We start from the raw sequence: 16,318 nt of genomic DNA on the forward strand, positions 1-16,318 counted from the left end.
GATAGAAAACAAACTGAGAATTGATGGAAGTGAGGTGGGTGGGAGATGGGCTAAATGGGTGATGAATATTAAGGAGGGAATTTGTAATGATGAGCTTTGGGTGTTATATGTAAGTGACAGATCACTAAATTCTACTCCTGAAACCATTATTATACTCTGTGTTAACTAACAAGAATTTAAATAAAAATTTGAAAAAGAAAAAAAAAAAAACAATTGTATGGGTGTGACTAAGGTCATCAACAGGAAGAAAGATGAAACCTGAGATCAAAACTCTACTTTTACTTTTCTAAAAAAAGAAAAAGATCACCAATACTAAGTGTTAGCAAAAGTACAGGGCAACTAGAACTCTTATACACTGTTGATGACTGTAAAATGGTACATCCATTATGAAGAAGTTTGGCAGCTTCTAATAACACTTAACTACACTTGCCATATGATCTGAAAATTCTACCCCTAGTTCTTTACCCAAGAAGAATGAAAACATATGTTCCCAAAAAACCTCGTACAAGAATGCTCATGGTAGCTTTATTCATAATTGCCCCAAACTGGAAATAACACGAATGTCCATCAACAGCTGAACTGATACACCAATTTTGGTATAATTATACAATACAACAAAAAGGAATAAAAAAGGAACACATTATGCATATTTGTGTCAATGTGGATGAATCTCAAAAAAATACTGAATGAAAGAAGCCAGACATAAGAATACATTGTGTGTGACTCAGTTTTTATGAAACTCTAGAAAAGGCAAATCTAATCCATGGAGACAGAAAGCATACTGGTGGTTTCCTAGGTCATGGATACAAAGAGGCAGAGAGATCTTTTTAGGGTGATGGAAGTATACCTTATCATGATTGTGGTCATGGTTACACAGGTATATGCATTTGTGAAGACTCAGCGACATGCACTTAAAATGGATCCTTATTACATGTAAATTATACTTCAAGAAAATTGATTTAAAATTAAACATGGTAAAAAGGAAGAGCTTATTTAGTATGTAGTAACGATATGCTCTAAAAACATAGATAAAATACAACCTTTTAAAAACAAAAAGTAGGGGAGGGGTGCTGGGTGGCTCAGTTGGTTAAGTATCTGCTTTCGGCTCAGGTCATGATTCCAGGGTCCTGGGATGAAGTCCCACAACGGGCTCCCTACTCAGCAGGGTGTCTGCTTCTCCCTCTCCCTCTGCCCCTCCCGCTAGTGCTCTCTCTCTCAAATAGATAAAATATTTAAAAAAAAAAAAAGTAGGAGAGAATAAGAACACATAAAAAAATTTTCCAAACTGTTTTCAGTATCCTATTGATTGATAGTACTGTTATTCTAAGGTTATTGTGAGTATAATGTGGTATAAAGTAAATGAGATACATGTGGTATTTTTTCTTTAAGTAAATACTTCCTGGTTCCATCTACTGAAATAGTCTCAGAAACAATGACCAATCCAGCAATGAGCATCCCCAGTACCCAGACTGTAGTCTTGAAATACCACTTGCCACTGAAAGAAACAAGGGCTCTGGAGAATTGCCGACTCCAGGGTTGAGACAGGAAATGTACAAAACGAGCCTCAAAGACTACCATGGTGACTCAAAGACTCAAAAGCCAGTATGAAGAGTGGTCACTGGCTAAAGCTAGTATTATTTGAGCTTCAAAAAGAGTAATTACAGTGGACTAAAAACCATAATATTTTTTAAAAAGAAAACATTGATCAACATTGGAGAAGAAGGAATCAACTTTTTCAAAACTGGCAATATAAAGGTAAGAATTTAGCATTTTTTTTCTGCTACATGAATCGGGAAACCACATAGATAAGGGAAAACATCTCAATAAAATTATAAAAATTATTCCAACTAATAAATACAAATAAATGATGCAATTAGAATCCTACGATTTTATAAACCCCAGTGAATGAGATCTAGGCATCAAATATGAACAGCAGCAACCACCACAAAAAAGAAACAACCAGACATATGTGCCACCTGAATAAAGAACACAACATCTACTGAATCCATCTGGCCAAGACTAATTCTGATCAAGCTTCCAGATCCCAACAACAATTTTAAGAAATACAGAGAAAAGAGGAACATGTTGAATGTCACTGTGAATAAGCAATCATCAAAATCTAGACTGTGGGAAACATTACAAGCCAAATGACCCAAATTCTTGAAAAGATCAAGTTTAAGGAAAAGAAAGGAATTGAGGGGAACTTATAGATTAAAAGAGACCATTTTATCAAAAGAAAAAGCTTCCAACACACATAACCCATAAAATTTGTATATTTCAAATATACAAAGAACTCTCACATACCAATAATGGAAAGAAAATCCAGTAGAATACAGGGCAAAACTTGAACAGCTGATTCATAGGAAATAACCAATTAGTATATGAAAAGATGCAAAGTCTTATTATATATATAATAACATATCCTCTAGATTGGCTAAAACTGAAATGACTGCCATATAAGCATTAACTTGAGGATACGGACCAACAAAACTCTCAAAGGTAGACTGTAAAGTGGCATAACCCTTTGGAAAACAGTTTGACATTATTTACTAAAGCTGAAGATATGTGCACACTCTATGACTCAGCAATGCCATTCCTGGGTATATACCCAGTAGAAATGTGTGCACATGTGCACCAAGAGACATGTATGAAAATTTTCATAAGAGCACTGCTTAGAATAGCTCCAAACAGGAAACAACTCAAACTGTGATCAACAGAATAAATTGTAGTTTATTCATATAATGTAATAATGCACAGAAATGAAAATGAATGAACTACAACTACACACATACATGCGTATGAATCTCACAAACATAATGAGTGAAGGAAGAATTCTGTTCACATAAAACTCAAAAACAGGCAAAAGTGAGCTCGAAGAACTACCAAAAAAAGTGTATGGAAACTATCCACACCAAACTTGTGACAGTGATTACCTACTTCTTCAAGAAGGGAGAATGTTATTATTAGGAGGGATACACAGGGAGCTTCTGGGTTACTGGTAATGTTTTATTTCTTGACTTGGAAGAGAGTTACATAGGTGTTCATTATATAATTATTTGTTTAGCTGTATATATTTGTTCTATATACTTTTCTATAAGTATAATGCATTTCATAATATACAATTAAAATTTTAAAACACTAAAAAATCAGAAAAATATCAGTGAACCTTTAGGGTGTAAATGTAAAATGTAAATTAGACAAAATATACTGCCAAGTCAATCTGACTAAAAAAACAAGACTTAATGCTGATTGTTACCTATCAAATAATGTACTTTGTTAATAAACACTTTTATACTCACTAAATAATTACAATGAGCACTTGAGAACTTAATGCATGTCAGGCATTACTCAGTCATTGGGAACACAGCAGTGCACAAAAAAGCACTTATGTATAGGTGTTGTGGAGAAAGACAATAAAAAATAATAAAACATGATAAAGGGAACCCTGAAAGTGATGCTATTTGTTACAGGGTAATTAGGGATATCCTCATTGATAGTTGGCATCTGAACAGAGAGAGACTTAAATCAAGGAACTAATCCATGCACTTATCTGGGGAACAGCTTGCCAGAAAGATGGGAAAAACCTAAGGCCTTAAGGCAGGACCACGCTTGGAGTATTCAAGTAACGCAAAGAGGCCAGTAGGCTGGAGCAGAACTGAGAGGGAGTTAGACAGAAGATGAAGCAGGCTGGACCGGGGTAGGAGGGTTGAGGGAGGAGTGTGATCATGCAGGGCACTGTACAACTTTGTAAAGACACTCTCTTTCTGAATAAACTGAGAAACCATTTTAAACCAGGGACATGAGGGGATATGACTTATGTTTTAAAACCATCATTCTGGTCCCTTCAAAGGCACTATTAAAATAGGAACAGCTACAATTTCTTTTCCATATTGAAAAATATGACACTTGGTTTGAGTATATCATTTGTAGGTTCGGAGAAAATAAAAATCCAATGCTTCCTTTTACTTAGAAGAATCATTCTTCTGGTTCATATTAACAGCAAAATTTCACCTTAAAATGTGTTTTAAAATGGTAGAACTAATATCCTCTGCTGCCCCAAAATCATAGGGACCAGCTGTTTTGGTTTGTTTTTTAAATTGTGGTAAAATACACATAAACCTAACCATCTTAACCATTTTTACATGTAGAGTTCAATGGTGTTATTAAGTGGATCACACTGCTGTATATAATAACTAGTTTTAAAGACTTCAAAAAAATTCAGACGTGCTGGTATTTGTAGATAAACTCTAATACAATAATATATATTAATAGTTACTAGTTAATTAGTATACTCTGAATTTCTCCTAAGCCCACTGAATGATGGTGGGGTACAAAGTATATTGATTTACATGATTTGCTAATACATTTGCATAAGTGATCTAAGTATCAAAAAATGAACTCACAGTTGAAATTCTTCCATTTGCTGGCTGGTTATCCTGAAGATAACGAGTACAAATTTATGTTACTAACTACTAAATGACCATTCAGATTTTTAAGGACCAAGGCAACTCCTTAAACACCTGTTCTCTCACAAGGGAAATCTAGTGCATCAGATCAAACCATCCATGTGAATAAGATATAATTCAAATTTGATAGTTGGATCAGTAAAATAAAAAAAAAATACATATATATATGAATACACTACAGTATATGATTTTGGGTGCTAATATTTTCATTACTAAAATACATGACGAATAAAAGACATACACACAATCTGGTCTCTAAACTGATAATACTGATATCTTTATATGATTGTGGCAGGATCATCACACATTTTAAAATGCTGCTATTGCCTATTACTTGGCAGTTTATATAAATGTTTTTTTGGTTTTTTTACCTCTGTGAAGAGACGAGCATCATCAGAAAGCATATTATAATCTTGTGCACATTTCTTTGCGGAATTCTGCAAAAACTTTAGGAATTCCGTAACTTCTTCATTCACATGTTTTTTCATATCCTGATTTTTAAAAAAGTAGACATGTCTTGGAATAAGAAGTTTGATTAAAAACAATCACTTCTCAATCCCTGCTCTAATAATTTGGACTTAAAGACTAATTAAAGTATCCCATCCAAAGTAAAAATCAGAGAAATGCTAAACAGTATTATATAATAATGACAAACTTATTATTAAAAACTCCACAATGTATATAAATCTTAAATCACTATGTGGAACACATGAAAGCAATAAATACTGCCTATCAACTACACTTCAATTTAAAAAAAAAAAACTAACTCCATAAGAATAGAAGAGCAAATGACTAATATTATAATACCTACTTAGAAATTAATAAATTTTTGCATAAAATGCTTTTAATTAACAAAAAAAGACTAACATCCAAATGAAAAAAATGTGCAAACAACATGAATAGGCAAGTTACGAAAGAAATAGAAATGGCTTATAAACACATGGAAAAGGCTTATTTTCATTAGTAAACTCTGTAAATTAATATAAAACAAGGCATCACCATTTTTTCCATACCAAATTAGAGGCAAAAAGGTAATATCCACGGTTAGCGAAGATTTTTTTTTTTTTTTTTTAAAGAAAACTTTCATGCAATAGTGGTACGAACAAACTGGCTTAAACTTTTTGCACTACAATTTACCCATGTGTAAATGCAGATCTAAGCCTTAAAGAACATGTATAATCCTTGATCTGGCAATTTTATTTTTAAGAATTTATCTTAAGGAAACAACTATAGATATGAACAAAGAGTTTGCAATCAAGATGTTCAACACAGCATCATTTATATAATTGAGAACTTGAAACTACTAATTAATCAAACAAAAATGTAAAATTGGTTCAAAGAGCAATGTAAAATTGTTCTGCTAGTACTTAAGATGAACTGGAGTGAAATACGCTCAGAACCAGAGCAAAATGCCTGAACTATAATAGAACCAACAAAAGAATGAAAGCACCAATGCTCTGTCAATTAAACTCCTCAAATTTTCCATTTTTGTAAATATAGCTGCACCTAAAAACATAAAAGCAAAGTTAAAATATTTTCTAACTTTTAAATATTGTTTACTGAAGCTGAAAAATAGAATACATACCAAGTACTGCAAGTAGTCATTTTTATTTATTCCAACAGCTTTGGAATTTGCAGGAATTTTTGCGTATTTAACCAACAAGTCCACATAACTCCTCTGCTCTCTCTGTGAGAAACGAGAGAAACGAGGATAAGGAACTCTTGGTTTTGGAAGAAGAACCATTCCAACTGTGGTTTTAACTTTTTCCTTTGCTTCAGTTGCTGAACTAACTGCCGGCTCATTTTCTACAGAACTTGCTGATGCATTCAAATTTTCTCCTATACGTCTGGAAAAAAAAATACAATTTACAAATATGTGCTTTTCACATGAAGATTACTATCATGGAATTTCATGATTCTCAATCACCAGGGAGAATATAGCGTGATTAACATAGTAAATTCTGGATTATTATCTAACTCTGCCACCTGCATTTTGATGTTTAGCCATTTGGTGTAAATTAAGTATTCTGCAGGATAGGATCACACTACAAGTTTACCTTCAATTATCTGACGGAGAGGAAGAGGCAAAATCCTTAGACAACTTATTCAGTTTGGAACTTTTTTCCCTTTATTCAACAGGGGAAAACTGCTCTTACCAATTATAGATGCAGGTATTTCATGTTCACCTTTATTACAATGCAAGTTGTTTTCAAAAGCTTAAATTCTTCAGTAAACTATATCAGTTAATATGATGAACAAAAGCCACTAAAAGCAGGATATGCTTAGGTCACAGGTTCACAAATTGACTGAGATTCTAAATGTTCTAGTTTCCTTAAAAAGAAAATTACAACACTGTGTGCCACACTTTATGGAAGCAATAGTGGTTTTAGAAAAGTTGAACAATCCTCTGTCACTCATACATGGCTGAGTCCATGGAAATGTGTTTATGCTTTGAATGAATGCAAAAGAGAAAATCTGTCATATCTATAAAGAAATGAACTAGAGGAGAAAGTAGTAACTAGAGAACCAGTTAACCATATTTATGAAACAATACCCCCAACTGCTAAGAAAGAAAAAAACAAAAACACCTTTCTGCAACAGCGAGATACATGAATACAAAGTTCTTATCTTGTTCATAATTTGTCGCTATTCCTAGTATTTGATTGCAGTTATCTACATTTTTAATAAGAGAGTTTTAAAGTACACAAATACATACACACAGACACAACTACTTCCTCAGCCTCCACAATTCTAATTTCCACCACAGTAACTGTTCCCTATGATTTAGTTCCAAATTAAACAGCAACAGTAACACAAGAGGAAGGGAAACTAATGAGAAGGATGGAGGTCTGCTGATTCATTCTTCATCCCTTGTTCATTAATATTTACTGAGTGACTACCATGTATCAGCCTTGTGCCGGACACAGGAAGAATACAGCCTCTACTCTCTAAAACTTTAGAATCAAGTGGATCAGACAAATGAATGGGGAAGAAAGATAAGTAAATATGTATATCGATAGAGTGTAACCATGGAGATCTCAGATTTCCAAACCGAACTTACTGAATAGGTGACCAAGAATCCTAAAGATAGTATGATCAGGGATTAAGAGGGAGAAACTGGGAGGGGTGCACTCAGTCAGTCAAGTGTCTGCCTTCTGCTCAGGTCATGATCTCAGGGTCCTTAGATCAAGCTCCCCATCAGGCTCTTTGCTCAGCTTAGCGGGGAACCTGCTTCTCCCTCTGCCTCTGCCTGCCACTCCCCCTGCTTGTGCCTTTCTTTGTCAAATAAATAAAATCTTAAAAAAAAAAAAAAGGGGGGAGAACAGGGAGGGGCAAGAAATATTCAGAGCTGTGGTTCTCAATTGTAACAGTATTAATTTCTTTAGGGAATTTTAGAAGACTACAGTTGCATCCGGGTTGTCACAAAAGAAGGGGAGAATTAAAGGCACGGAGAGGTGAGGAATACTAGCTGCCTGTAATGTCATGTATGAGAGTATACTACACAACTTTCAAAGGTGCCTTTAGGCTATCTCTTAATCATATACAAACAAATCTGGTCTGTTATTACTTATCCTAACAATATATTTTATTCTCTTTTATTTTTATGATCCTTCTATGGCATAGTTTACATTAACCTCTCCTAAATCCAACCTTGTTGGGATGCTTAGGTGGCTCAATCGGTTGGTTAAGCATCTGCCTTCAACTCAGGTCATGATCCCGGAGTGCCAGGATGGAGCCCTGCATCTGGCTCCCTGCTCAGCAGGGAGTCTGCTTCTCCCTCTCCCTCTGCCACTCCCCCTGCTCATGCTCTCTCTCTCTCTCACTCTCGCTCTCACTCTCTCAAACAAATAAATAAAATCTTAAAAAAAAAAATCCAACTTTGTTCATTTTAGCTGGTGCATCTGCCTACTTCATTATATCTTCTAGTGCAGTAGTATATAGATACCACTATTTACATATTAAAATATATAATTAAATTATTTCCTTTGATTTCACACTTTTATATCTGAGATATTTTTAAAAATATAATGTTTTGGCTATTATTTTCTGTGAATTTTAATTCAGGCTGCAAAGGAGGTTATCTTATTTCTCATAAATACTTGTTATGAAAAGTGGGAGGGTGTTGGTCTGATAAGGCTGAGAATTACCAATCTAGATCTGTGTCTGGACAAAGGGTGAGCCTCATCCAAAACTACTGATAATTTGTTTTAAATCAGCTTTATAATACTAGAATAACTATGGTAAAAGTGCCAAGATTCTTAGAAAATAACCTTAAGGCCCCAAAATAAAGCAAAATATCCAGCCCCACCCTTTAAGAGTTAAACTAAAGATGGAAAACTAATCAAGAGAGCTGGTTAGTGAATAGGAAAAGAATTTTGGAAATTAAAATAAGGATGCTTAGATTGGATCTGAAAATAATACAGGTGAAAGAAGACATACTTAGCTACTAAAGTTTCTCCAATAACTGTATAAAAATAAGCATATTTTAGGTTAACAAAATGAATATTAACTGCTGATCTTGGGAGAAATGTACTACAGCAAATTGATTTCTCACTAGAAAATGTCTTGAGAGCTATTCAAACCTAACAGTATTGTGTCCGCAACTCTTAACAATACTGCTTCACAGCTGTCTCTCTGAATATGAGAACATGTCTGTCCTTGTGGCACAAACTGGCAAACTTAATTAAGCTGCTGCAGCAACAAGATGCTGACTCAGATATGCCAGAGTAGGAATGTCAAGAAATTCTAGCAGCTTAAATTGGCTACATTCAGCAAAGAATGAAATGGCAGCACATCAAGATCATTTCCAAGTGCAGTGCTGTCAAAGTCTTCATCAGGGTGCAAGCCAAAAGCATCTGACAGGGTTTCTCTATCCACATTTACAGCATTATATTTTATTTTAGTTGATGGTTTGAAGTTTTCCCCCTTCATTTTGTCAACCACCCATTCTCCTTTTTTGCTTAAAGTTTCTTAAAAAAAAAAAAAAAAAGGCAGAATCCAAACTTTTAGTCTCCTATCCTTTAAGTCTACTGGTTTGGGTGGCTTCTTTAAGTAGCATTTGGAAATGGTGCTTCTAGCCCCCATCTAAAGTCTACCTGAACCTCCTGAATTTGATTTATACTTTTCTATATTAAACATGTTAAAATTTCATATTTTATTTGAAGCTACTTTCCCCATTGTTGGCTCAAAACTCAGTTATAGGTGTCGACAACCAAAACTTTAATTTAAAAAAAGGTAAATGTTTACCTTCCAGTAGAGAAGGGCTGAATAAAAACTTCCTATTGTAGAAAGCAGAGTAATTAGAAGTATTTTCCCAAATATGTTAGAGAACACAAAAAACACAAAATTAGGGCTAATAAAAATTTTACATTTTCCCTAATTTTTCCATCAAGAAAATATCTGTAAATAGTCCGAAAATCCATTCCTTACTGTAACAAAGCTTAGTAAAATTTAACATGAGCAAAAAGACTAGAAACGTATGAAATCAATACCTCATGTCATTATTCTTTCTATGCCAAAAGGTAAGTTATATTAATAAATTATTTTGTGCTAATACAGAAATCTAAAGAAAAACAAGCATATTCTAAGAAGAAAGTATTTTAGAAGTTGTACCCAATTGCCGGCAAGATATCACTTCCCTTACATAATTCAGACTATAACCCATACCTATGACATGCTGACTAGAGCCAAACTTGAGAAGAACCATTAAATTAAGAAGCAGTGGCAGGATGAAGCTTAGTATTAAAAATTTTTAGTCTGGGGACGCCTGGGTAGCGCAGTGGTTAAACAACTGCCTTAGGCTCAGGGCGTGATCCCAGCGTTCTGGGTTCCAGCCCCACATCAGGCTTCTCCGCTGGGAGCCTGCTTCTTCCTCTCCCACTCCCCCTGCTTGTGTTCCCTCTCTCGCTGGCTGTCTCTCTCTGTCAAATAAATAAAGAAAATCTTTAAAAAAATTTTTTTTAGTCTGAAAAGGTGAAGGCTGAGATAAAAGTACATAAAGTGGTGAGAAGTTTTTATTTTTTGTTTTTTCAAGATAAATGTTCATTCTACCTTTAAAAAAAGGTAAAGATATACATGTTTACCCTCCTGTTCCAGGATACTAGAATTGGTAGGCATTCTTTGATTCAAATAAACAAAGGCAATTATTTATTTGATAAGTTTTAAGAAATTTAAAAAAGTAAGTTATCCTCAAGAAATGGTACAGGTTGAATAACAAAAATAGTTTTAAATCCATAGATGCATTTATATGGGATCTACTCAACCTTCTATAGGTGATATTAGCAAAGACATTATAATCATGCACTTAGGCAAGAATGTTGTTTTTAAATCGCCTCTTTACTACAACATCTACTTGCTTTCATGTGAACTTATTTATTCATCTGATAAATCAAAAAAGCACTTTTTAAAAAATGTTTTTAATGGCACTCTGGGAGTATCTATCAAAATAAAAAACATATACATACCCCCTTAGAGGAATTTATCCTACTTATATCAGCATATGTATAAAAAGGATGCTCAGTGTTTTAATAGGAAAGGAATGGAAACAACCTAAATGAGTATCAGTGGGGTCAATTAATGGATTCCACAGACATCCTTAGAGATTCAAATTCAAAAGTATGAGTTGAGAGTACAAAATCAGTATCTCTAAAAGCTCCAGAGAATATAATGATCCAGTATGGCAATCCTGAAAATGACGATGGCAAAGGAGACTGAGAAATACCACCATCACCAGAAAACTAGCAGAGGGAGTTATTTTCATAGTTGGGAGGTCACTGATGATCTTGAGAGGAGCAGTTTTAGTAGCCTAGTGAGGGTGGAGGCCAGATTAGAGTGGGATGTTCAGTGAAAGCAAATGCAGTGAGATGTGCAGTGAAGTGTTTTATCCTGTTTTATTAATCTATTCTCCCAATCTGTCTTTTGACTGGAGAGTTTAATTCATTTAAAGTAATTATTGACAGAGAGGGCATTATTATTATTGCCATTTTGTTAAACATTTTCTGCATATCTTATAGCATTTTGTCCCTCATTTTCTCCCAGCAAACACATATAAGTTTTTAAAGAAATCTAAGGACAAACAACAGAAGAGGAAAGAAAGTAACATGGACTCCAGGGATTGAGACAGGAAATACTTGAGCACCTTTAAACACTGATCAAGAGAGAATGAAAATATGGCAGTAGGAAGAGATGCTAATTGACAGGAAGGGTACAGACAAGGCAGGAACAGATGGGGACCCATTCCAAACCCAGGCTGGAAATACGCTTTCTCAACTGCAAAATGAGTGGAGAAGGATGAAAGTAAATGTTGAGTTCCTCTAGAGATGCTCCCCAATTCCTCACTTGGCATATCTACAGTTCATTCTAGTAAACCCAATTACTTGGTTTCAAGACTCATCCACAATAGAATAGAAACAGCCAATCACAAAGGAAAGAAGAGCTGTTACAGGCAGATAAGCAGAGAGAAGGGAAAATTATCATTCAATAGGCATGTTCATATCAGAGAGGAAAAAAATCTCTGGCAATTTGGCAGTATCTATTAAAAGATAAAATGCATATGCCATCTGACTGAACAATTCAATTTCTATGAATTTATCTTATAAAAATTATTACAAGAATTTCATCAATGTATTGTTTATAATTACAAAAAAGAGGAACACATTTTGCAATATCAGACTAAGTGAATTAAAAAGTATCTATATAATGAAATATTACGCAACAATTAAGAAGATTAAGCTATATATAGAGGCATGGAAAGATACATGAATATTATTTTAAATGAAAAAAGCAAACTGTAAAACAGTTTTATAGTATTTTATATTATTTATAGTATGATCTCATTTTTGTTTTTATATCTGAGTGGAGAAAGGTCCAAAAAGATTTGTTTATATATATCTATATCTCTATATATCTGTATCTATATCTATAAATACACATACACCAAAGACTAGTCATCCTTGGGTACTGGGTTCTTCCATCTTTTAATTTTTACATTTTTATAATTTGAATGTTTAATAGTGGATATAGATATAAAACTTCAATTGCCAGAAAAATAACAATCAAATATGAAAATAAACAACTAAATAAATAAATATATTACCTGTTAGATAAAACACATAGTTCTTTTAAACTTGGAGCCATGGAATGGTCTTTATAATTTTCTCGAGAGAAAAATGTCTTAAGGCCATTTTTTGGGGAAACATCCCTGTGAAACAAAGTAATTTACTTATATCTGACAATTCAAAATCTCATGCAGCATAACGGTACAATTGTAGTTTACAACTACACGCCCCCTAGAGCCCCTTTCCCAGATAATCACCTCTTAATAATTTTAATTTCATGTATCAGATGTTTGAGTTTGGATGTTTTACTTGGACAGATTTTAGCCTAGGCTCATTCTGAAATTCTCCAGTTCAAATAATCAGCCTTGCTTTTTCCATTAAGACCCAATTAAATGTCAGAGATACTTAAGAGTTAAAGATAGACCACAATGAGGTACAATAAGAGTCAGTCAGGGGCAGGGCTCACCTCAGGTTCTGGGGCAGAACATTAAGATGTTGGGTTGCTGAAAGAAAAGCTTCTCAGTTTAGTTTTGTTTCATGCACTATTGTGCCAGGTTACAAGACACTACAAAGACTACTACTAGGTGGGTCTTTGGCCAATGTGATAAACGCTGTGCCTCTGCTAAAACCACTTCTAAGGTCTTACATGATTTTCCATAACATCATAATTAGAGACTAACATTATAGTCAATGGTTTCCATATAATAAGGAACCAATAAATGCTGGTTGAAGGAATTAAAAACAACGAGAACCATAACCTAGAAAGGACAAAGATTATTAAAATCCTGTGGAAAAAGGTAGGTCCAAGGGCTACAATACTGTGCAAAGGCTGTAAACTACATTTGGTTTCACAATATCAATGGCATTTAAAACCATCCGTGCTGCATCTGAACACGTTCTTTATAGCAAGGAGCATAAATGTATACACCTCCTAAAACTTACAATGGAACAATCTATTAAATGGTAACTTCTGGAGGGCCCATTCCCAAAACAGGAAATTTTAGAATGCTCCATACTCACTGTTTTTAAAGGTATTTATCAACAAACAAACAAAAACCCACAACTATGGTTAAAGTATAAATGATAAAAATTAGAATGTCTTATTTGCTTTGCAACAGTGTAATTTATTACTTGTTATGGTACTATATCCGTGAAACCTCATTAAGTTATAAGGATTTTGCATATCATACAAAAACAATCTCGTGGGCTCAAGGACAGTGAGCTCCTTGGGGGAAGGGAGCACTGTTTGCAAAAAAAAAAAAAAATACTTATTGAGCTCATCCTGATTGAATCTTATGAGTCAGGTACTATCTAAATCATCTTTGTAATCTCTTGTAACTTTGGTATTCTCTTTGGCTAGCAAAGAGTGGATGCTCAGTAAATTTGTGTTAAATTGATTTAGAGCACACATGTATTAGGTCCCTACAAAACTACACTTACCAAGTCTGCTATTTGTGAAGTTCTCATACAATTCTAAAACACAGTCTATGCATTTATACTATCACTTGATGTAGACTCTAATATAACAAAATGAAGCTTGTCCATTCTTAAAGAGGGTCTTTCTAATAGAAAGAAAAAATAGAAAAAATAGAAACGGGCAAAGTTCTTGGACGCAAGAGATTTCTAGCCTCTCTCCTTCACTAAGAGACCAAAAATAAACAATAAATACATGATGAAATTATACCTAGTAGCATTCAGAGTGATCAACTTTTGTCATTTTAGGAGAGGAATGCAATCAGCTATGACTCAAAAGTGCTCAATATGTGAAGGTAAGACCAGGGTATGTTCTGAGCCACTAAACTTTTATCTCCTTTTTGTTTCCTCCAAATCTCTCCAGGCCAGAAATCCTCCTTTCCTAATCCAGCCACCAGTCCCACTTCACTCATCTTCAGATTTCAAACAGATGTAACTCACCAGTTCAGCCTTGGTTCACCCATGGCCAGCATGGAGCTCATATTCCTAGATTTCTGCTTCACTCTAGCTCACAATTCTGCTGCCTGGCAGTGCAGACTCCAACAGAGGCAGAATTTCTCCAGAATCTACACTCAACTGAGGAAAAACAAAAGGTCAAGATCAAAAGCAGGTGACTGGGTGGGGGCCAGGGGCTGTTAACGTAGGTGTGGAAGAACCTGTAACACCTACCCTCAACTGACAGGGACACCTAAAACAGAATACAGCACACAGATGAATATTCCCAAGGTTCTTTGGAGCAGAACAGCAATGCTGATGTAGGAGTCCTTTTCCATTTAACTTACTCCAGTAACATAACTTTCAGGACACTCACTGTGGAAATAAAGAGTCAAAACTAGATGGTGTTCATTGCTTACATACTAGTTCATTTAAGAGCATGGGGCTCTAAGTCAACTCAGCTCCCCTCTATTCCCTTACTGCCCAAAGAAATCTTGCTTCCGTTTTCCCAACCATACACGATTATGGGACAGATTCTGGCAAGCAATGCTGGACAAAAACTCCCTGCATATCAAGAATCTTTCAAAAAGAACCTCACTTCTGAGGAGACTGAGGTCCAGGTGACTTAAATGACATTTCACAGAATCATAAAGAGGAATCACCAGGACGGCAAATCTGCCTTGACCACTCTATGTTCTGTGCTTCTCCTGTCATCCCAAATGTACTGATAAAGTGGTATGTTAGAAACTAGCAGTCAAATTTAGGAGTCCGTCTCTTGGTACCTGACGGGCCTGACCTGCCCCCACATAATCCACCTCTCACATTCTGACCCCGTCTGGGGCTGGGGAGGGTGAGTTGATGAGGACAAAAGGAATGGCTGAGGGAAAGGGGAAGGAAGGAGAAACAAGGTTCCAGTAAGGCAAGTAAAGGGGCGAGCAAAGCCGGGGGAAGGGGCCGCGCCAAAACCTAGAGCGGAGGGTCCTGGCCCGGCCGAGGGGGCCGCCATGTTCCCTCCTCCCGCCCTCACGAGCGTGCCCGCCTGCTAGGCAGCGCCCTCCCTTCCGCGTCTCGGCTGCAAGGCATCCTTTCCGCCCACCTCGTGGTCCGCGGCGGCTCTGGCCCGGGCCGCGACCCCCACTCCACACACGCTCCACCCCACTCCTCACACTGTCGCGCGCGCCCTCGGAAGGCCTTATTTAAAGGACGTGGCCGCGCCGCCTCGGCCCTGCGTAATGACGTCACCAGCGACGCGGCGGGCGGGGTCCGTGCTCTTTTCACTCCGGTACTCCGAGCATTTGGGCTGGTAACTGTGAGGTCGGGTTTGCCAGAACCTGGCCCGCGGAAGGGATTAAGGGCACTTTGTTGTCTTAGAAAGACCTCGGACTTGAGTGGGTGATAAATTAGAAGAGGGACAGGCGACAAGGACAATACTGGGGAGACCCAAACAGCCTTGGTTGTAACCTTAGGCAAATGTCTTAGTTTCCCTAACACGATTTCCTCATCTGTAAAATGGAGATATTATTAGCACCTACTTAGGGTTTTTGAAAGGATTAAATGAAATAATGGATGAAGCTGTGCTCATAATAGTACCTTGGCACATAATAGTACCTCAACTCCATCCCCACTCCATTTCCAGATGTCAGTTTCTACCAGCAACCCCTCTGGTGGCTCCCACTAATTGTATTTTCGTTCATTAAGGAAAGATTTATTGAGCTCTTACAATTTGTGTTTGGTGTTGGGTACACATAGGACAAATACTCGTTTTTCCAAGAGCTTTTGATCATTCACATTAAATAATTATAAAACAAAATAGAAAGTAGTATGCTCCATAAGAGAGATCGTATGAGTTCAGAGAGGGAGAGAAATTACTAATAAGAGGGACAGAAA

At 35.9% G+C, this 16,318-nt stretch overlaps 1 protein-coding gene across 4 annotated transcripts in view; it reads right to left on the minus strand.

The window, feature by feature from the left end:
• ICE2 (interactor of little elongation complex ELL subunit 2) overlaps positions 1-15,665 on the minus strand; it is a 71,074-nt gene extending 55,409 nt beyond the window's left edge. Inside the window, exons 1-6 of one of the 4 annotated variants that reach the window (XM_026518606.4) lie at positions 15,528-15,665; positions 14,666-14,806; positions 14,438-14,572; positions 12,562-12,666; positions 6,052-6,313; positions 4,838-4,957 (exon numbers count right to left, since the gene is read on the minus strand). In XM_026518606.4, coding sequence (XP_026374391.1) covers positions 4,838-4,957; positions 6,052-6,313; positions 12,562-12,666; positions 14,438-14,478 — 528 coding nt within the window. In that variant the 5' untranslated portion in view covers positions 14,479-14,572; positions 14,666-14,806; positions 15,528-15,665. Of the gene's footprint in view, positions 1-4,837; positions 4,958-6,051; positions 6,314-12,561; positions 12,667-14,437; positions 14,573-14,665; positions 14,807-15,527 lie in introns of those variants that run through there. The other 3 variants (XM_057306230.1, XM_057306231.1, XM_057306232.1) reach the window with 3 other exon arrangements.
• Between the last annotated feature and the right edge of the window lie 653 nt (positions 15,666-16,318).

Source organism: Ursus arctos, unplaced genomic scaffold (genome assembly GCF_023065955.2).
Source record: "Ursus arctos isolate Adak ecotype North America unplaced genomic scaffold, UrsArc2.0 scaffold_36, whole genome shotgun sequence".
NCBI lineage: Eukaryota > Metazoa > Chordata > Mammalia > Carnivora > Ursidae > Ursus > Ursus arctos.